General features: G+C 34.3%; 1 protein-coding gene across 3 annotated transcripts in view; it reads left to right on the top strand.

Annotated features, from left to right (window-relative positions):
* The window catches only part of ANKRD28 (ankyrin repeat domain 28), a 153,816-nt gene that overhangs the window by 98,084 nt on the left and 32,490 nt on the right, over nt 1–23,242 (top strand). For 2 of the 3 annotated variants that reach the window (XM_031940271.1, XM_012551351.3), the window contains exons 7-14: nt 2,290–2,432; nt 5,247–5,459; nt 8,374–8,452; nt 9,194–9,308; nt 9,832–9,914; nt 13,022–13,085; nt 15,086–15,154; nt 17,932–18,072. In XM_031940271.1, the coding sequence (XP_031796131.1) occupies nt 2,290–2,432; nt 5,247–5,459; nt 8,374–8,452; nt 9,194–9,308; nt 9,832–9,914; nt 13,022–13,085; nt 15,086–15,154; nt 17,932–18,072 (907 nt within the window). Of the gene's footprint in view, nt 1–2,289; nt 2,433–5,246; nt 5,460–8,373; nt 8,453–9,193; nt 9,313–9,831; nt 9,915–13,021; nt 13,086–15,085; nt 15,155–17,931; nt 18,073–23,242 lie in introns of those variants that run through there. The other variant, XM_031940272.1, reaches the window with a different exon arrangement.

The following is a 23,242-nucleotide window of genomic DNA, read 5'->3' as shown; positions in this document are numbered from 1 at the left end:
TGAAACTGCTAGATAGCACTTATCCCATTATAGTGTCCCATTTGGGTTTGGGTGTGGCCTTGTCTGAATCTGGAACCTCCTTTTGCTTTTTGGTGCACTGCCTCTCTCCTTGGGCACTGGAGTGTTCTAGGCACAGTTTTTTTTACTTTACAGTGTTTTACTGGCCCAATCCTGCTGCCAGTGTCAGCAGACCTCTCATGTTTCCCAGTGCTGAGCTGCTCCAGACTTTTTCTGGATCTTATTAAGAATCATTCTAATGTATCTTCTAGATTTGTTTGGAAGAGTTGTGGATTCAGCTACATTGTTTCCTACTTTTTTCTTTTTTCTTTTAAATTTCTTTTTACAAAAATGTATTAATAGCCTTTTATTTTCAAAATACATGCAAAGATAATTTTCAACATTCACTGTTTTTCTCCCTCCCTTCACTCTACCCTCTTCTCCCCTAGACAGCAAGTAATTCATTATAGGTTAAACATGTGCTTCTAAGCAATTCTTCTAAACATTTTCCCACATTTATCATGCTTGCACAATTGCTTCTTACTTCTTTACTTTTTCTGGATCGTATCAAAAATCATTCTAATGTATCTTCTAGATTTGTTTGGAAGAGTTGTGGATTCAGCTACATTGTTTCCTACTTTTTTCTTTTTTCTTTTAAGTTTCTTTTTACAAAAATGTATTAATAGCCTTTTATTTTCAAAATACATGCAAAGATAATTTTCAACATTCACTGTTTTTCTCCCTCCCTTCACTCTACCCTCTTCTCCCCTAGACAGCAAGTAATTCATTATAGGTTAAACATGTGCTTCTAAGCAATTCTTCTAAACATTTTTCCACATTTATCATGCTTGCACAATTGCTTCTTACTTCTTTACTTTTTCTGGATCGTATCAAAAATCATTCTAATGTATCTTATAGATTTGTTTGGAAGAGTTGTGGATTTAGCTACATCGCTTCCTTTTTAAAAAATGTATTAATAGCCTTTTATTTTCAAAATACATGCAAAAATAATTTTCAACATTCACTCTTGCAAAACCTTGTGTTCCAAGTTTTTCTCCCTCCTTTCACTCTATCACCTCCTCCCCTAGACAGTAATTCAATATAGGTTAAACATGTACTTCTAAACAATTCTTTTAAACATTTTTCCACATTTATCATGCTGCACAATTGCATCTTACTTCTTTACTCTCTTAGTTCCACCCTCTAAGATCCTGTTGTGATGAGCAAACTACACTTTAGAATTCCATTTCCTGTGCCTGATTTTAGTGTCTTAATATTAGCCCAATTACAGAAGTTTACTAAAAATTTAAAGCTGTTGTAATTTACATTTTAAGTCATTCTTTCTCTACACAAACACACACACACACACACACACACACAGAAGGCCCAGTGAGAGATTATTTGAATAATATAAACATATTCAGCTATTGAATACTTACAGTATCATAATGACCCAGATCATTACAGGGTTTTGTAGTGACTCAAAAGATGTTGGAAAATAGATATACTTAGAAAATATATACTGGAAATAATATACTGGAAAATAGAAATACTTTCATTATTTTAAATAAAAGAATATTCCTGAAGAAGTAATAGGTTGTGGGATAGTGGGTCATAATGTGAAAAATTCACAACAGATGTTTTCATAGTTACTAGGGCCCATGGGCAAAATCAAAATGATTCAATACCAGGCTGTGAATTATGAAAACTTTTGAAAGATCAGAGGAACTAAGGGCGAGATGTGAAGAGTTAGGGAGGATACTAGCTTAGAATAAACTCACATGCACATTAGCAACTACATGATAAGACAATTGAGTATGCCTTAGATATGTGTGACTATAGGAACAGAATGGGCACTGTTAAAGTTCACATCATTCCTGATGATGGAGAAAGGATGGACTTAGAGTTCACAGCGTTCTAAATATTGAACTGGTAGGATTAAATAACTTGGAAAGTATAAGAAATCATAAATAATCATTGTTTTAAACCATTTTAGAAGGTTTGTGGATCGCAAATTAGTCATAGTAAAGGATGATTATCCATAAATTTGAAATGAATACGCATGAAAGTCATCATAGATAATAGTAGTTCTTTTATGTTTCCCTTCCCCTTCCAAACCCAATTACCTTTATTTTTTATTATTGTCCTATATATTCATTTTCTATATATGCAATGTATATGTGGATAGTGGGTAAGGGGAAACCAAAATGTATATTTATTGACTTTATACAGATAAAGACATATACAGCAATGAAAAAGATAGGACTATTTATTTTTACTTATTAATTTCAGGTCACATTGAAGTTGTGAAATTGCTTGTCGCTCATGGAGCTGAAGTCACATGTAAAGATAAGAAATCTTATACACCTCTTCATGCTGCTGCTTCTAGTGGAATGATCAGTGTCGTGAAATATCTTCTAGATCTTGGTGTTGATGTAAGTGCAGGGAAAGCTTTGAAAAGGATAGTATCTAATTTTTTATTGTCAGTGTAATATAGAAATTTTCCCCATGTTTTAATTGTTTCTTAAAGTTTATCCTTTTGTTGAACGTGTCTTCAAGTATGAAAACAACCCATTATGTTCAATTCAGTTTACTAAACATTTGCACCTACATTGTACCCTGCTAAGTTCTAAGGGCTGGGGATTTTTTAAGAAGGCAAAAATCTAGACTCTGCCCTCCATTCTAATGGATGATTTTGCAGTTTAGCTATTCAACAGGAATATAATTGAGTAGGAAGTGGGCAGTTTTACTTATGAGATAAAAAGGGTGCCCCGAAGTATTTGAGGATGAGTACCTTCAGTTGGTAGAAATTTTTCTTTTAGATGTAGTTATAAGTTCTTCACCTCTGTTTCTGCTGTAGGCTCCAGGAGATTCTATCTTCCTACTGAACAGCTTGTCGAAAAAGTTAGTTTTATTATGATTGATCCAATACCTTCTTAGAAACACCTCACTTATCCAGCAATTTCAGACATCTGAAATACAGCTGAGAACTGGAGGAAGCAAAAAACCCTTTCAAGCAAACAAGATAAGTGTTACACACTGATGCTTCTGTGATATATCCCCAAAAGAGAGCTGTTGGCTCTTTTTCCTTGTGGTAATTCTAACTTGATTATATTTTTTGAGTATAGAGCTATGTGCAGACAAAACACAGAAGTAGGAAACTAGTAAAGAGAGAGAAAGTAGTTGAAGACATGTGTGCTGACAAGTATACCCATACAATTAATTTATCTTCACATACATTTTAAAGATGCAGTCTCAGTTTAATAATAACTTTTTTCAGAAACTTCATTTGGAAAGTCATGTTTTTGAATTCTGAAGTAAAACATCCTTACATCCTTTTAGACAACATATTGATTTAATTTTATGTTTCCTTTGTAAGTTTTTTTTAATTGATGCATGCCTATTAATTTTGTTGTCGCTTTTTAACACATTTAAGATTGTTGTTTTTTTGTTTTGTTTTATTAATATGGGATATGAAATCTTTGCTTTAAGTAAACTAATGGAAATATTGCACATATTTTGTGCCTTTTTAGTGAGCATTTTGAATGGGGGGGGGTAACTGAAGTATGGCTATTATATCACAGTCTTTCTTTAAAAATGGAACTACAGAAAAGTCTGGATTTTTTTTCTTAAACTCCAATAACAAAATACTTGGGAAACTGTTCATTAGAATAATCTTTATTTTTCTTTTATTTTTTTCCACTTTATACAAGTGAATTCCATGGTGCTAAATAGAATGGACCTTCTTAAACAAAACCATTCATTTAAGAAGCATTTCTTAATTACCTACTAACTACACTATGTTAGGTGCTGGAAAAGAGGTATAGAAACTGCAAATATATATGTATATATATTTGGCAGGACCAGGAAAACATGATAATCACAACATCAATGGAAACCATACCAGGCAAAGCATTGAAATGTGCTAACAGGAGCCTTTCCATTTGGTTGAGCCAATTCTTTCTAAAAACAGTCTTTGCCTTTTTGAAAAATGCCAATTTTTAAGTCTATAAAGTATGTAGAAATTTCATTCACTTCATATGAATTGGACAAATAAAAAATATCAGATTACACTCATTTTTTTTAATGAGTTTTCCATTCTTTATATTTTTAGTTTTTAGTCCATCTGTATGTATGTATTTACACACACACATACACACAAAGAGATATGCATATAAACACGCATGCATTCATAAGCACATGCACACACATTCATACCTTCATACATACATTACTGCAAACAATCTTTTGGGAGTTCTTTAGAGAATTATTATAGAGATACCTGAATTTTCAATTTATGCCTTCAATTTGAATTGTAAATTATTTTCAAATAAATGGTTTAGTTTGAGAAATTATTAACAATAGAAAAGTGTGATTGGTAATGTTATAAGGTTTAAAACTTAGTTCATCTATATTTTATGATTTTTAATTTAATGTCCATAACTCTTCAATAAAAGTTGTAAGATTTTTTACAATCTTAATTGTAAAGAATGTGTTACTGTAATAGTTACATACAAAATTAGCATACATAGTATACAAAATAGCATACATACAAATTACATTCTCTATTCATGCTTTTCCCATCTTATGGCTTAATATAAAAAGATTGTTTTATTATTAACACATTTGTTTCCCAAGAAAATTATTTCAAAAATTGTTTATCTCAGCTCTATAGCATATTCCTTTCATAAAAGGTAATGTGTTACAGTGCATTTAAGGAGCAGAATTCTCTGCTCTACCACTGTGTGACTTGCTTATTTTTCAACATTGAATCGAATGTAAATGAGGGATGATAACTACCATCTCAGAGAGTTAGTTGTTGATCATAATTGGCAGTTCTCGATAAAGTATATAATGTTTGTTTTTTAGTTTATATTTTGGATCTCTCAGCAATCCTGTGGGATCTGGAATAGTGGCTGGCGTTTGTACAATGCTTTAAGATTTACTTGTGTTATTTGGTCCTCACAACAACGCTGTGTAAGAGAGGGAGCCATTTCATAGAAGAATGCTTAGAGAGGAAGGCACTTGTCCAAGATCACCAGCCAGTATCTCAAGTAGTCTAGTACAGGGCTTCTGAGTGGAGTGCAATGCTCCCCAAAACCTGAGTTGAGATATTACATGGATTACTGTCCCCATTTTACCTATGAAGAAACTCAGCCTTAAAAACATTCCTTTCTTTGCATTCCCCATTACAAGTACAGAAGGGACAGCCGCAGATGTGCTCACCAGCTCTCTCCTTTGTCTGATAGATGAATGAACCTAATGCTTATGGAAATACACCTCTTCATGTAGCCTGCTATAACGGACAAGATGTGGTTGTGAATGAACTTATAGATTGTGGTGCTCATGTCAATCAAACGAATGAGAAAGGGTTTACTCCCTTACACTTTGCTGCAGCATCGACGCATGGTGCCCTGTGCTTGGAGCTCCTGGTTGGAAATGGGGCTGATGTGAACATGAAGGTATGGACATTTAAATTATTTTTCAAAGTTGGTTGCTATTCATAACTTAAATATTTACATCAGAGCTGTAAATGTGTATAAAAATAGTTTCCATTTTCTATAATTGTTCACAATCATCCTTTAACTTTAACAATTTGAAAAAATTGTATCACTAAGAGGTCATTTTTTTCTTCCCTCTGGGGAAAATGCTCCCAAAACCTCAAGCACCTTGCCCACTAAATGGAATTGAATTAGCTCTGAGTAATTCAGAGATGTTCTCACTGATTGCTTCATGATTTATTTATCATACATTCATATGGTCTTGTGGCCTGCAAAAGCAACCACAAAATGAAAGTATAAATACTTGGAAAATTGATAAATCAAAGCCTAAAAACAGGAAGCACTTGGTAACAAATCTCTCTTGCCAATATACTAAATCACTATTCCTTACTGTGGTGTTTAGGATCCCTTTGAAGAAAGGAAGATATCATGAAATAATTTTGAGGATCTCATCGAGACTGAGGGAAAGGGGAAAGAAACAAGCACCTACTGTGCTTGTACCTACTGTGAGACAGGCTTTACAGATAGTTGATTTGATCTCACATCAATCCTATGAGATGTGTGCTGTGATTATCCACATTGTGTAGTGAGAAAACTGAGGCAGAATTACACAGCTAGTAGGAACCTGAGATTGGGTCTGCCTCTAGGCCCAGCCCTTTGATTTCTGTACCACTAGGTTTCTCATGGCAGAGATCACAGTGCAACGTATAGTGCCCAGGATACTGAAATCCAAGCCCTACATCTGGCACAGTGCTTCCTGCGGGGCCCTGGACAAGTCATATAATATAGTATTTTAGGCAACAATCTGAGGGTTGCAGAGATGATGCCATCCAGATGATGCTGAGCTGGTAGAGGGACGGTCTCCATCCATCAATAAAACCCCAGGTCTAATCTTTGTCTCTGTCCTGGACATTGGTTACAGTGGCTCAAAGAATGAGATAAGCTTCTCTATGGCCTTTTGTCTCTGTTCCTCTAGTGCAGATAGCTTGCTGCTACTGACTCTTCTAGTTACAGTCATGAAAAGTCACCTGGTAATCTGGTGAGTATTCTGAGTCTGAAATACTTTAAAATCCAGATGATAGTCAAGTCCAGTAACCTAGATATCAGGAAAAAAGAGTTTGGGCTGCCAAGGTTCCATGGAGGGACACAGATATTTTTTGTGGTCCATTCTGGACTGCCTTTCTCTCGAGGCTTATCCCAAAATCTTGATACAATTTCTAAAAATATTTGTTTTGCGTTACAACATAGTTGGAGTGGCTTCAACTTTTTAAATTTGCACTCTCTTTAGCCTTCGCTAAAGCCTGACTTACCTAACATAAAAGTCGATAATGACTGGCTGCTGCTTCCAAGCTTTGAGTGCATGCCTCCTGGGGAGCTGTTGTCTCACCAGTGTAACTTCTTTGGGAGCTTTTCTTTGCCTCTTAGTGGACAGTTTTATGAATGGGAATAGCCAAAAAAGTTCAGCCAGAAAAGTTTGTCTACTGACAAAAGGTTTGTCAGTAGAAAGAGTCTCACCACATGGAGGAAATCAGATTGCAAACAACTCATAATTATAATTCTTGAACTTAGCCTTTGAAAAATTAATACAATTTGAAAGCTGTATTATTTAGAGAAATTGAATGTTATTCACTGTTATGAATTCCTTCTCCTCCCACCCCTGTTTTTTTAAGATGAAATAACTTGCATTTCTTTCATTTAGAATATTTTCTGTAGGCTATGTTGCATTCTATCTAACTTCTTAAAAGCAATGATTATATTTAGATTTCATGTAACTGACAGTAAATTTTATTCAACTAATAAAATTAATATAATTTTGCATTAATGATAAAATGTAATTAATATTGTCCTTGCAATTTTAACCCTGTATATTTTGTAATTAATTTTGTAATTATTATTTTGTAATTAATTACAAATTTATATAATAATGTAATTAATTTGTATATAATGTATAATGTATATAATAATGTAATTAATTTGTAATAAGTATTTTGCAATTAATTAATTGTAATTAATATTGTCCTTGCAATTGTAATTAATATTGTCCTTGCAATTTTAACATGTATATGTTGCAAAAATAAATATTTCATAAGTTACAAGTTGAACGATAGGCTTAGTGGACCAGATAATTAAGTTTTCCCCCAGCCCCTGATTATTATATTGATTATTATAATTTTCTTTTAAATATGATAGGTTAGACATAAGATCTGTCATTGTCCTTCAAAGACTTAAATGTTTTTAAAATTTCTCAAATCTAATATCACATATAAAAACCGCTTTATTTCTTTAACATTTTACTTAGTCATCTCAATAATTAATTTATGCTTAAAATGAAATCTCAATGTTTAAACATATATTTCGTGGTGAAATCTGTACATTATTTTTTTTGAATATAGACTTTGTTGAAGTAGTTAGAATCTTGTTTTAAATCCCACATTATAGGAGTGTTTTATATAGTAATACTTCATTCATCCCTTTGGAATATGTCGAGTTTCTGATAGTTAAGTCTGCATCTAGGAAAAAGGTGTAAAAATCTGATGCTCTTATGTTCTTGTTGTGGCAAATTAGAGTCTGTGATTCCTGTTCAGTCAAGGAACTAATGTGGGTAAATTTTGTCTTACACTTGGAAATTTCTGTTCATGCTTATTCTGCTTAGTCTTTTTTACAGTGACCTGAATTGAGGACTGATTCTTTGTGTGTGCTCTTCTACTAGATTACTTTTTAATATCTTAATTGAAATCATAGTATTTCAAAGCTACACAATAATTATGCACAAAAAAAAAAATCTGGCTTCAATTCTAGCCATTGTCAATATACTTTCATATATAAAATATCTAAAAAGTAGTAGAGTAACTTCTTTTTAATTGTATTTCTTTAGAGCAAAGATGGGAAGACACCATTGCACATGACAGCAATTCATGGAAGATTCTCAAGATCACAAACCATTATCCAGAGTGGTAAAAAGTATTTTTGTTTCTGTTTTCAGATGTAGTTATAAACTGATCTTTAGAAAACAAAACAAAAACAAACAAACAAACAAAAAAACAAGCATCTCTGCATGTTACCTATTGCCATATTAAAACAGATATCTCATTGTTTAGTAGAATTTGAAGCCAAACAGCTTCAAATTCCACTAAACAATAAGAATTCTTGTGTTTCCTGTAGTTTTCATTAGGTTTTTTTTTATATTTTTCTTAATGGAATGTAGAAAGAGAAGTCATCTTAAATATCAACAGTTCCTTTTTAAGTTGATTTCTTTGTTTTAGGTTAATGGGCAATAAGCCTATTTCTTTGTCATTACTTTGATATTATTTTATTGTTGTGGGTCTTGGTGCCTTTTCTGTTTTGTATTTACTAGTTGCAATATGTTAATTCAAAATGTCATGACAGATTATTTTAAGAAAGTGATAGTCATCTTTTTTAAGTAATAGAAATATAGAACCCACTACATAATTGTTTTGAGTTAAATTGGTGTGGTCTTTAGCTATTAGCAAAAAATTGAGCTTTTTAAATAGGGTTGTTACTGAAATTATTTTAATATGAGTATTAATCTGGTTACACTTTTAGGGGGAAAGAAATGGTATTTTAGTTAATATTTGAATATCAGTATAAATTGTAAAACCATAAAATATTCCATTCTATCTGATGTAACCTGATATTCATCTATATAGATCTGACTTAGATATGTTTTATTGTAGGAGCAGAAATAGACTGTAAAGATAAGAATGGAAATACTCCTTTGCACATAGCAGCTCGATATGGCCATGAACTACTTATCAACACTCTCATTACAAGTGGTGCTGATACAGCAAAGTAAGTCATTTTCAAGTGGGATGGTATCTGCTTACACAATAAAGAATGAAATGAAACAAATCATTATAACGTATTTGATTTTTTTAAGGAAAGGTATGTTATGAGTTGGAGGAAGAAATAGTTTGCTGATTCCTCTGCTTGTTTATTGATACAATGACTTCAAATGGTTTGTCAATTAATTTGATAATATGAGATAATAAAAAAATGGATTTTTATAACTTTTTAAATGTTTTTTTTTCCAAACATGAACTTTTTATGGTTTTGTGGTCATTAACCTTGTGATTATAATAACACCTTTTCATTATTTTTAATATGGAAAGTAATAATAGGTCAATAAAAACAAGATATTTCTTTCAAAACTTTCAATTGAACATAATCGAAATGCATGTGAAAATGTAGTTTTCTTTAGTCTCAAAAGTGATGTCTATTTTTTAGTATAAGAACTATTTTTAATCCTACTTCCCTCAGAGAGTTTTAAAAAATATATTTTATTGTAATCAGTATACCATAATATCTGCTTTAGGCGGGGCATACATGGAATGTTTCCTCTCCATTTGGCAGCATTAAGTGGTTTTTCAGATTGCTGTAGGAAACTTCTTTCTTCAGGTAAGCAAATCTTGAATTTTTATATTTTTTTGTATGACAGAACTAGAACATATATTTTAAAAAAAAAACATGCTTTATTTTTAAAATAAGATGGCTGTTTATTTTGCTTGTGACTAAAGCCAGCTCTTTCCCACTATAATATTGAAGTTTTGATTTTTAAAATTGGCATTTTTAAAGAGGGAAAAGAACATCATTACACAAGTCACTGTGAACTAATAGAAAAATTCAGTATTTCTAATTGCTGCATTTGTTCACCCCAATTAGTGGACTTGGAGAAGAAAATATAGCTAAGAAGAAGTTTGAAATGTCAAATCCTTTCCCCCATTTTTAGATTTTGTTGTGTCATTGAATATATGATGAAATTCACATTCTAATAAGCTATTTCATCTTGTCGGGAGCAAGGTGAAATTTCTATCTATAATCAAGGGTATTTAGCCTGGGATCTATAGACACCCAGGATTCTCTGTATAGTTTTCAAAGAGTATATAAATTTAGATGAAGAAGAAAAAAAACCTTTGTTTTCATTAACCTCTCTAGATGGAGATAATTGATTCTTCCTGTTATTTTAATTCACGCTTTATACTTTTATATAAATGAATGTTTTTAAAAAAATTGTTTTTAAAAATATATGTATTTTATTTTTCCCTATTAGATGGAGAAACAATCTTTAACATCCATTTTATTTTTTTTATTAAAGCTTTTTATTGTGGTATATGAAAATTATGGAATATTACTGTTCTGTAAGAAATGAGCAACAGGATAATTTCAGAAAGGCCTGGAGAGACTTACATGAACTGATGTTGAGTGAAATGAGCAGGACCAGGAGATCATTATATATATATTCAACAAAATATATATGATGACCAGTTCTGATGGATCAGGCCATCTGCAACGATCAACCAAATATTTCTAATGGAGCAGTAATGAATGAACTAGCTATGCCCAGAAAAAGAACCTGGGAGATGACTAAAACCATTACATTGAATTCAATCCCTATATTTATGCAACCCATTTTTGATTTCCTTACAAGCTAATTTACAAATTTAGAGTCTGACTTTTCACAAAAAACGCTTTGGTCAGGTATAGTTATTGTGTATCTAATTTATATTTTAATATATTTAACATCCAAGGTCATCCCCGCCATCTAGGGGAGGGGTGGGGGAGGGGGAAAATTAAAAGGGTTTCAGTTTTAATGTTTAAAGTTACCCATGTATATATCCTGTAAATAAAAGGCTATTAAATTTAAAAAAAAAAAAAAAAAAGCTTTTTATTTACAAAACATATGCATGGGTAATTCTTCAACATTGACCCTTGCAAAACCTTCTGTTTCAAATTATCCCTTCCTTCCCCCATCCCCCTCCCTGGCAAGCAGTCCAATACATGTTAAATATTTACATTCATTTAAAAAAATTTTGAATTCCAAATTTTCTCTCTGCTTCCCCCATTCTTGAGACATTAAGCAATTTGATGTACGTTATACATGATCAATCATACAAAACTTATTACTATATTAATCATATTGTGATAGAAGGCACAGACCCAAAGGCAGGAAAAGCATGAAAAAATAAGATGCTTTGATCTCCATTCATCAGTTCTTTTTCTGGGGGTAGCTAGCATTTTTCATCCTTTGGAATTGTCTTAGTTTATTGTGTTATTGAGTCATTCACAATTGATCATTGTATAATATTGCCGTTGCTGTATACAATGTTCTTCTAGTTCTGTTTTTTCTGAAAGGAATTTTATTCATCATTAGTGTAGGACAGCAGTGTTTCATCACAATCATATTCCATCGCTTGGTCAGCTGTTCCTCAATCATTGGAATTCCCATCAATTTCTTGCCACCACAAAAAGAGTTAGAAAAATATTTTTGTACATATAGGTCCTTTTTTTTTTTTTTTTTTTTTTTTTTCTTTCTGTGGGATACAGACCTTGTGCTGATATTGCTGGGTCAAAAGAGTATACATACTTTTAGAGTCCTTTGGGTATAGATTCAAATTGCTCTCCAGAATAGTCGGATCAGTTCACAATTCCACCAACAGTGCACTGGTGTCCCACATTTTCCCACATCCTCCAACATTTATCACTTTACTTTTTTTTTTTAAATCATATTAGCTGCCCTGATAGGTAGGAAGTGGTCATTTGTATTTATCTAATCAATAGCGATTTAGAGCACTTCTTCATATGGGTATGGTTTTGATTTCTTCTTCCAGAAACGTCTTGTTCATGTCCTTTGACCATTTTTCAATTGGGAAATGACTTGTATTCTTATAAATTTGAATTAATTCTCTATATATTTGAGAATTGAGACCTTTGTCAAAGATGAACATTGAACAACTCTATTTCGCTAATTTCTGATGAAAACTTATTATTTCCTCCCATTATGAAAATTGACAACAAACAGTATTATGAAAAGGATGCCACCAGCTCCCCAGATTGCCAAAGTGTCTGTGATACAAAAAGCTCAAGAACTCATGTTCTATGTGGTATGTCAGAATTCATCAAACAAAAGGATGTAGATGGAACAGAATCCCATTTTCAGAGGAAAGTTTACACTGTTAATTGGAACAAGAAATCAGAAGATATTCCCAAACTAGGTCAGCCAAAGGAACCTATATTTACCCTTAAAATAGTATGATCTCTTGGAGTCAGGTAGGCATACTATAAAAGTTGTGGTCCAGAATGCTGATTAGTCAGAGCTAAAAATAAGCCCTAAGAAAGCCTTTTAATATGTTTTAAAAAAAATTAATGTACTAGATTAGGTATTGTTGTTGATTAAATTCATTACCGTTTCCTACTAACAGTTACATAAAAGCTTGAGTGAGAGTATTGTTTACTTTTGCATTTTCTTCCTATTAGCAACCAGAGGTAAAATAAAGCATTACCAAAAAAAAAAAAAAAAAGTTTTCTAGGACTTGTATGAAACCTCAAATAACAGTAATAAGTTACCATAAAATATAAAGTTCTTTCTAATTTATACATCATCAAGAAGTTATGCATCAAGCTCTGTCATTATGCTATGCATGACACTTGCATGGGAATTTTCTGGACTATTCTAACAGAACTTTGGTTTATGTTTTGTTTCACTAAATATTTAATTATTTCTTTAGGATTTGACATAGATACACCAGATGATTTTGGCAGGACTTGTCTTCATGCTGCTGCAGCTGGAGGGTATGTTTCACAAATTTATATATATTTTTTAAAAACCAACTGGTCATAGCAGTTTTTACTCCCATCACTTTTGGTAGTTGTCAGTAAATATGACATAGGAGCCAAGAAGTTACTGGAATTAAATAGAAAAAGAAAGTCAGGGGCAGCTAGTTGGTGTATGGATAGAATATCAGCTCTGAAGTCAGGAAGACCCGAGTTCAAATCTGGTATCAGTCACTTAACACTTGTGTGACTGTGGGCAAGTCAATTAATCCCAATTGCCTCAGCAAAAAAAAAAAAAAAAAAAAAAAAAAAGTCAATCAGCCAGGAAGAATGTGCTTAGGCATATTGATTCTGGTGCTATTCCTTTTTACTTTTTCCCGGAGTCAGAGAATACTCAAACACAGAAAGATTCAATTATTAAGTCAGCATCCTGTATTCTGACAGCTATAGCAGAGTGAAAAGGAAAGAATGCTAGATGAAGAGTCAAGAGGACATGGGTTTGAGAGAGAGAAGACAGTAATAAAGTCTGCCCAATTAAAATGAAGCCCATTTCTTAGTCTGAATGGACTGTTACATGTATTAATTCTGGCCTCTTGAATCCAGCAGAACAAGGTAACTTCTGATGATTGAAATCCTAGTTTCCTTAGGCTACACATCTGTATACATGTTATATAAATGGATAACTCATTCATAAATTCATATGTTGTATCTCTCTCACTGATTTCACCCTTGCCATTTCCCAAACTCATGTCAAAAGTCTCCTTTACCAAATCAGTATCTCCTCATTTTCCTGCTTCACTTAGAAGTGCCACTATTTCCCCCCACCACCATCACCATTCCTTTTTACTTCTCTTTTCTTTGATAACATACTATATTCCTCTATCAATCACTAAATTGTTTTAGTGGTTTCCTTACTTTACCTGAAATATTATAGTACTTCCTAAGTACTTGCATTTAAAATTTTTTCTTCTCTAGTCCATCCTCTGTATACTGCAAACAGCCTAGTATTCTTGAAATCAAACCCTCACCAACTCCCATGATTACGCTGGAGCCTGATTCTCTGGCAGGCTCAACATGCTTTGTCCTGCCATTTCTTCAGGCCTAAAGCAGTGCTTCTTAAAACTTTTTTTTGCCTTAAGAAATTTTTATATGACCCCAGGTATATAGGTATATAAAATAAATATATAAATCAAACATTTCATGATAATAAATCATAATTTCATGACCACCTCTCTCCTCACATTCAGTTATGTAATAATCCATAGTTATATGTGTTCTTTCTGCTTGCAGTAAAGAAAATTTGCTACTGCTATGATTCCAAGGCTGATAAGGTGGCTTAAAAGACAAGATCTGTCAAATTATCTCAGTAATTTATCAGAAAGTGGTTTTGAGGGACAGCTAAGTGGCACAGTGGATAGAGTACCAGCTCTGAAATCAGCAGGGCCTGAATTCAAATCTGTCCTTAGATACTTAACATGTCCTAGCTGTGTGACCCTGGGCAAGTCATTTAACTCCAATTGCCTCAGCCAAAAAAAAAAGGTAGTTTTGCAAGAACCTTAATCCCAAACTCACATTTCATATTTTTTTAATTGACATGAATTATAAAAGCACCTGATTAAAGGTGTATTTTAATACTCTTAACAGTCAATTCAAATTCTGCAGCTTCAGTGTAATTTTTATGTTGTAAGGCATGTAGAGTAAGAGGAGAAAAGTACAAGATATTCCCTTTGTTCTTACCAACTTATTCATCACAGCTATGTTATAACATTGTGACTTTAAAAGTTTAGATTGCACAAATTTTTAAGTTCCATTAATATGTTCCATTACTTGTTGTGGTATAAAAGGTGCTCTTTTAAAAGTATGACTTTTTTTCTGCTATTAGTTAATAATGTTTCATGTTTATAAAAATCATAGTCCTCTAATTAAGTTCAGTTTGAAAAGTATTGATTTTTGTTGTTGAAAAGGATTATCTTAAACTTTTATAAGACATTTAATTAAGCTTATTTTGATGTTACTAGGAATTTGGAGTGCCTAAATCTTCTACTTAACACTGGCTCAGACTTCAACAAAAAGGATAAATTTGGGAGGTAGGATGTAATATATTTTGTTTTGTGACTTCATTTGCTTTCCTTTTTATTTTATCCAAAAATATTGTTCATGACTTAATGTGCCACAACATGGAAACCAGAAAAGACCATCTCTAATGTTAATTAATAATTCTTCAGTGAGAAAGCAGTACTTAAGTGACATTGAGGGTATTAATGCAAATTTAAAAGTTACATCCTAATCACTCACTCTCATGTGGATAATTTAGTAAAACACATGTTTAATAACACCAACTGGATCCAAGACACACTGTATATTCAGAGACAAAAACAGAATAGTCCTTTCCTTTAAGGAAAGGACACTGAATTCTACTTTGGATCTAGAGAAAGGTGTTTAGAATAGGAGCACTGAAAGCCAGAGGAGAAGGACCTTCTGTAGAATTAGTGCCTCACCTGACCCCCAAGGCTGGGAGGCGTGAGCATCTCCAGCAGGACACACAGCCTATGTAAGCAGTGTTGTCTAGAATGTAAATGGTACGTAGCTCGGTTTATAGCACAACCTGGTGATAGAGCTTTTAAAATGTGCTAGAGCCAGATCATGTAGAGATTTTTAGAGGTTCCTTTTATCTTAGAGGCAATGAATGATCATTTTGACAGCCATGTCAAAAGAAGATTTGGGGAGAGAAAAACTGACTAGTAAAAAACTGACTAGTAAAGAGACTAGTTGGAATGCTATTATTACAATCGTCTTGTCAGGAAGAGCTTGAGATCTTCATGAGGCAGGAGGCCAAGCACAGTGGATAGAGTGCCCACAGTCAGGTCTGGAGTCAAGAAGATTCCTCTTCTTGGCTTCAAATCTGGTCTCTTCCTAGCTATGTGTCCCTGGGCAAGTCACTTAACCCTGTCTCTTTCATTTCCTCATCTGTAAAGTGAGCTGAAGAAGAAAATAGCCAACCCCTCCAGTATCCTGAACTAACTTTCTGTCAGTCTACATGACTTGCAGTCTAAATACTATCTTCTTCATGAAGGCTACTTGATTACTTTCAACTGCTAAATATTAACTTTGTATTTAGTTACTTTGAATATTTTTGTGTCACATATAGTTGCATATTTATCTACATATTTGTTGCATTCCCCATTTTTGTGTGAATTTCTTGTAAGCAGGGATTATTTGTGGCTTATATTGGAACATCCAGTGATAACTTAATAAATATTTGATTGATTGAATGACTCCCAAGGGAATCTGAGTGACTTGGAAGGATGGAAATGCCCTCAACAGGAAGAATATTTGAAGGAAGTTTTATGTTTTGGGGGAAATACATTTAATTTCATTGGACATGTTGATTTAGAAATGCCTGTTTGTCAGCCATGTGAGAATGTCCATCTGACAACTGGAGATATAAATCTGGAGCTTAGGAACAGATAAGGACTGAAATTGTAAATGTTGAAAATCATCTGCTTTTTTAGTTAAAATTGTACTTTTGATGAGGCCATAAAGAAAGAATATACAGAATGTTGTAGAACCTAGGACATACTGCTTGGGGTACCTTGAGCAGAGGGGACTGAGAAGAACCAAGTAGGAGAACCAGGAGGGTGCACAGTTAGAAAAAGCAAGGGCAGGGTCAGCAGGGTCCTCCAGTGTGAAAAAAGGCCACAGTGTTTAGCAATAATAAGGCAGGTTGCCTGGGGTTAAGAAGTTAGTAGAGAGGTTGAGAGGGCACAGATTCTCCTTCAGCTTTTTCTGTAGTAAGGAAGCTGATAGATAGTCCTCATTTTTGGAGGGGCCAGCATCAAGGGAAGATATGTAAGAGAAATAGAAAGTGATCAGCACTGGGCAAAGAGCTGGTATGTGAGAAGACACTGAGAATAGGGCTGAGGAGGGTGCAGGAAAGCTGAGTTGGACTAAGAGAATGGTCACTTCATCAGAGCCCAGAGTGCTTTGTTACTATCTTATCACCCTCTTCCAAATCCCCCCTCACTCACCTTCCCAACTTGTCATAACAAATGACAAGAGTTTCTTTAAAACTCAACAGTGGAGAAAACATTCAAAAACTTAATGTCCCTTGTTTTTTATTGATTAGGTGAAGAAGGAAGATCACAAACCAATAGGGCATGTCACCCAGTGGTGACCAGTGCTTATCCCATTTATGCATATGTGGATATGTATAAAACAATGTGTTTGGGATTCTATACTAAGGAAATAAATATAAAAGAGATTATTAGCTAATATGAGAGGAAAGCAGAAATTAAACATCTATGACTTCATGATTATTTTGAAATGTAACATAAAGCAATCTTAATTATGGATGCTAATGGAAAATTTTAATTTTATAGATTCATGTGTAGTTATGTAATGCTTTTGTAACAGATTTACCTTCTTCATTATCCTTTAATGTGACTGAAACTAAAATTAGTCTGTATTCCCCCTGAGCACACAGTTCCTGAAAGGTTATAGAGAGCAGCTGAAGAGTATTCAAGGTGCTCAAGCCTGGAATTGCCTAGGTAATTAGAGTTGACTTTATAGTAAAGGGAAATGAAGCTTATTATCCTGACAAATAAACTTACATAGGTTTGAGAACAATCAATTCCACAAAAACTCTTATTGTATGTTACCTTTGTATTTCATTTCCTTACAGTTTTATGTATTTAGAAGAGGAATATCCTCTCTTCCCTGCTCCCTAATTCTCTCCTCCTGTTCGTCTACATATGCTTCATAGAAGTTAATCTGTGTCTGCATACGGTCAGGACAGTAAAATCTGCCTTTATTTCTGAAGTTGTTTATTGGTATCTATATCTCTTTTTTAAAATGGACACGGAAGAACGCCCCTCCACTACACTGCAGCCAACTGTAATTACCAGTGCCTGTTTGCTCTTGTGGGGTCAGGAGCCAGTGTGAATGACCTGGATGAGAGAGGCTGTACCCCTCTGCACTATGCAGCCACCTCAGACACAGATGGCAAGTAAGTATGACTTTGATGATTCCTTTTGTACATCAAAGAAAGTTTTCTCTCTCGATTTCTCTTTTACACACAGGTCACACATCTAGGAAATGTTATGTGTCTGAAGTCAGATTTTAACTCGGGTTCTCCGAACTCCAAGACTGGTGCTTTCTCCACTGAGCCATCTAGCTGCCCCGAAAAAAGAATTTCAATGGTGCCAGGCTCTGTATCCCCAATGCATTCTTTCAGTGCTTCAGAAATTCGTAACGCACCAACCTTTATTTCTTTAAAGATGTAGCATCGTTTGTATTATGTACCTCTGTGTCCAAATAGGAAAAATTATTTATCTGGCAAATATTTGTTCTTAAATCATGGTTTTTCCTGCCCATTCCCACCATCTTGGTTCCATCTGCCACTTGCCATCTATCAGCTCAAATTCCAACCCATGCCATTCTGGCTGCAAACATTTCCTGTAGCCCAGCTGACCCACCTAGGAATAATGATTGCTCAGGATGAAATGAGAAGACCCTTGTTGGGGGAGCCTCATTTTATTTTAGAATTCATTATAAAGAAGGAGGGAATAAATTGAGAGATAGTCATACTTAAACCTAGATTTGGGGAAAAACAGATATCTAAAGGTTCAGAGAGACAATGAGCAATCAACAAAAAGTGCCAACTATCTATGTGCCAGAGCTGTGCTAAATGCTAGGAATACAAAAAAAAAAAGGGCAATAGGCAATCCTCGCTCTCAAAAAGGTCACAGTCTAATGGGAAAGACAAAATGCAAACAATTATGTACAGATCGGCTATATACAAGATAAATTGGAGATTATCAGTAAAGGACAGCACTAGAATTCCGGGGGATCAGGAAAGGCTTCCTTTAAACAAGGCTAGGGACTTTTTAAGTTTATCAACTTAAAAATTAGTCTGCTATATTTGGTCAAAACTTTAACTCATTTCTAAAATAATGTCTAGAACTGCAGTTGCCTAGTCAGGACCAGACAAAATCATTTCACAAGCCTTATACAGCGACTGGTTGTTCCCATCCCTGTTGTGAGAGGTAAGATTTTATCTAGGAGGTAACTAGGAGGGAGTGTTTCCTTCAAGGAACAGCAAAGAGATTGGTGTTACTAGCTCACAGAGAATATGGAGCCTGGGGAAAGGTATAAGAAGATTGGAAAGTGATAGGTATGTATTATGAATGCCAGACAGATGGTTTTAAGTTGGGTCCTAGAAAGAGATGTGATAGAGCCACTAGAGTTTATTAAACCCAGGAGATGATATGGTCAGGTTTGCACTTGAGGCAAATTATTTTGACAGCTGATTGGAGTAAAGAGAGCCTCAAAGCAGGAAAGCCTACCAGAAGGTGATGGCAGTGATCTAGACATGAGCCGATGAGAACCAGCATCATAGTGGTGACAGTGTCAGAGAAAAGGTATGGGGGAAAGGGGGCGTCTGTTTGAGAGATGTTGCTAGAATAAAAATGACAGGGCTTGATAACTGACTGAATCTAGGGGGATAGAGAAAATAAGGAGTCTTACAAGGATGGTTGTGATCCTATGTGATTAGGTGTGCCCCTCTTTGAGGTATTCTGTATTAAATTCTTATGTCTTTTCCTCTCTGAAATTTAAGAAAAAGACATCTTGTCTTTTTTGGATTTGGTTAATTTCTTTCACTGTAGGGGCAGTTAGGTGGAGCAGTGGATAGAGTGCCAGTCCTGAAGTTAGGAAGACCTGAGTTCAAATCCAGCCTCAAGATACTTAAACACTTCCTAGCTGTATGACTCTGGGCAAGTCACTTAACCCCAATTGTCTTGGGCGGGGGGGGGGGGGAGTAAGAGGGAAATTCTTTCAGTATAATGAAGAGCATTTAGTAGCAAGCATAAAGAAAGGAGAATGGTTTGCCTTAAATTGTAATAGGGAAGTTAGGAAGAGGAGAGGATTTGGGGGGGTAAAAGGGGATGAACGTGTTGAATTTAAGGTGTCAGTGGAACATCCAGTTCAAGATGTCCATGGACATGTGAGAAGAACAGGTGAGGTGTTAGACTGAATAAGTAGGTTTGAGAATCATTAGCCTAAAATTGATCCTTGGGAGCTGATTAGATCACCATTTGCCCAGTATAAAATCATCTATGAAATTAGCTATTGCTCTTGGTTGAAGATCCATTAACAAAAACTAAGCAATGTGATCAGATAAGTTGGAGAACCAGAGAGAGAAGACAGTATCAAGGGAGATAAGCGTAGGATTCCAAAATCTAAATTTCTATAGATAAATTCAGCAGAGTTGCATTCAAAATTCATTCATTTATTTGTTTATGGCAGGGCAATTGGGGTTAAGTGACTTGCCCAAGGTCACACAGCTAGTGTTAGATGTCTGAAGCCAGATTTGAACTCGGATTATTTTGAGTTCAGGACTGGTACTCTAACCACTATATCATTTAGCTGCTCTGAAAAGGATTTTTTTTTTTTTTAATCTTGATTTTTGATAAGGAGTAAAGAGAAGAAATATCTAAATAGATAGGACTAAAGTTATACATAATTTTTAAGAGTTCTATTGATTGGGGAATGATTGAACAAATTGAATATTTTATGTTTAATGGCACATTGTGGTACCATAAGAAAATGAACCTAAGGATTTCAGAGAAACATAAGAACACTTGTTTGAACTAGTTCCAAGAAGTAGAATCAAGAGAAAGATATATATAATGATTATCAATGAAAATCACAGTTCTGCCAGAGCCAAAATAGCAGCCTATCAGAAAGAAGTACAATGAGCTTCTTCCTCCTCCTACCTTATTCCCCACTCGCCCACCCCCAATGTAAAAAACATGGGGGGTGGGGTAGGGGGTTTCTAAATAGATTGAGGAAAAAGTGCCAGAATGAATTATGAAAAAATGCCCACCCCACCAAAAGGAAAGAAAGAAAGAAAGAAACACAATGAGTCATTTTTCTAGGCCAGACAGAGAGAGAGGTCCATACTAGTGAAGAATATTCTAGCACAGGGAAAAGGCTATACACTTAAGGCAAGATAAGGTCCCAGATCCTACATGGAGACTCATAATCTTGTATAGGGTATGAGAATAGGTGCCAGCTGGCTGCTGTGTCTCTTACCATGCAATCACAGGTAATCGATAGAAGGGAATAGAGGAAAGGAACTTTGCCTAAGTGGGGGTTAGCATTTTAGGGTTTAAGAAAAAGTTTAGGGCTATGTACTTAAAACCTTGGGAGCAGAGTAGGGTCTCATTTCTAACAGAGGAACAAGGAGGATAGGCATCCCAGACCAAAGGGAAGGCTATCATTCTGTCACTCTAAACCAGCAGAACTCCAGTTGGCTGTTGGTGCTTGAGTATTGCAGAAGTGTCCTGGGACTTCACATGGACAAGCTTATGGGTGTGTGACTCAGACCCAAATACAGGTCCAAGAAAATTGAAAGTTCACCTGAAAGGGACAGTAATTAGGCTTTGTCCTAAATCAAACCATTTTCCAAGTACCTAAAACTCTCAGGTTCCCACCTTGAGTTCTCACTGCATTCTAAAATATGTTCGTTATCCCAAGAAAGAAGCAGTACTACTAGTCTGGACATTCATCTGGAAGTACACAAAACCTGACTTTTTAATATTAAGTTCAAAGGCTCAAAGTACACTGAAAGAAGTAGCAAATAAAAAAAAAAAAAATCTCACCATAAAAAGCTATTGTGATAGTAAGGATGTTCAAAAGCCACATCTAAAAGAGATAAACTTTAAAATATTTACAAGACAAAACAGGCTCAATAAAAACACAACTGAGGCATAAATTCAACTAGACTTCTTAGAAAAGATAAGATTTAAACTTTTTTTTTTCAATGAAACAAAAAACCTAAATGGAAACTGGAAAAGAAACTAGAAAACTATGGAGAAGAAAGAAAGATTTGGAAAGGGAATTACCTCTTGGCCAATGAAGTATAAAACTATCAGCAATAGTTTCTCCAAAAATTAGAATCCATAAAATAGAAGCCAGTGACTTAATGAAACAACAAGAAATGTTAAGAATAACATTGCTAGAAGAATAAAAAAATATAAGAAACAAATGTAAGCTATCCCATTGTAAAACCCAAGGGACCTGGAGAACAGATCAAGAAAAAATTTGCATAGCATCAAACTGCCATGACTATAAAAAGAACCTAAACAGAAAACTGTCCAGATGTCTTAGATCCACAAATTTTTTGAAAATGTACAGAATACGTGTCCAGAAATAACGTACCAAGGAATCATGATCAAGATCACGGATGATATAGCAGCCACCAATGTAAAGGAGCAGAGAACTTGGAATACAGTATTCAGGACTGCAAAGTAATATGTGCTTATAGCCAAGACAATTCACCCAGCAAAACTGTGTGTGATCATACAGAGGGGAAATTTTCTGATGAAAAGACCAAAACTTTGAAGTTCAAACATAGGAGTCAACATGAAAAGGTAAAAATGAACACTCATAAGGGATTAAGAATAAACTGCTTGCATTCTAATGTTTGAGAAATGATTCGTGTCCCTCTAAGTTTCAATATAAGAGGTGAGAGAGAAGCTGAAACTTGGAACCTTATTCCCTTTTGAACTGGTCAAAGGAGAGAATATTACACACATGACTGGATTCAAAAATAAATTTCACTTTGTAATAAAATACAAAGAGAAAAAAGAAATGGGGAAAATTAAAAGGAAAGTAGATCAAGAGAGGAATTAGTCCTAAGCAAAACACTCTCTGAGTCTTAAAAAATATTTATAGTACTTTTTGCTTGGATTAAGACTTGAAAACTGGGGGGGGTGGGGGGGGAGGAGAAGAGTCCATTAATCGGGGAATAGCTAACAAGTTATGGTATATAAAAGTAAAAAAAGATAAAGGAGTTTATATAAGTCTCTTCAGTTACCTCTGAAATAAACTGATATAGGGTGAAATGAATAGGACAAAGAGAATTTATACAATGCTGACAACAGCTTTAAGAGATGTAAGAACTCTGATTACAATAATAACCAATCGTAATTCCAGAGTACATGTGATGAAATAAATTTGCTTATCCGTTTTCTGATAAATGAATATTTCACATACAGAAATGTATTTTGCTATACAATATGTGTTAAAGGAGTTTTGTTTTTCTTTATAAAGAAAACAATATAAATTTTGAAATAGATGGCTAAACTAGAAGAAAATCATGAATAAAATCA

The sequence above is a fragment of the Sarcophilus harrisii genome, chromosome 5 (assembly GCF_902635505.1).
Source record: "Sarcophilus harrisii chromosome 5, mSarHar1.11, whole genome shotgun sequence".
In the NCBI taxonomy this organism is placed as follows: Eukaryota; Metazoa; Chordata; class Mammalia; order Dasyuromorphia; family Dasyuridae; genus Sarcophilus; species Sarcophilus harrisii.
This window is presented reverse-complemented; position numbering and strand designations above follow the sequence as displayed.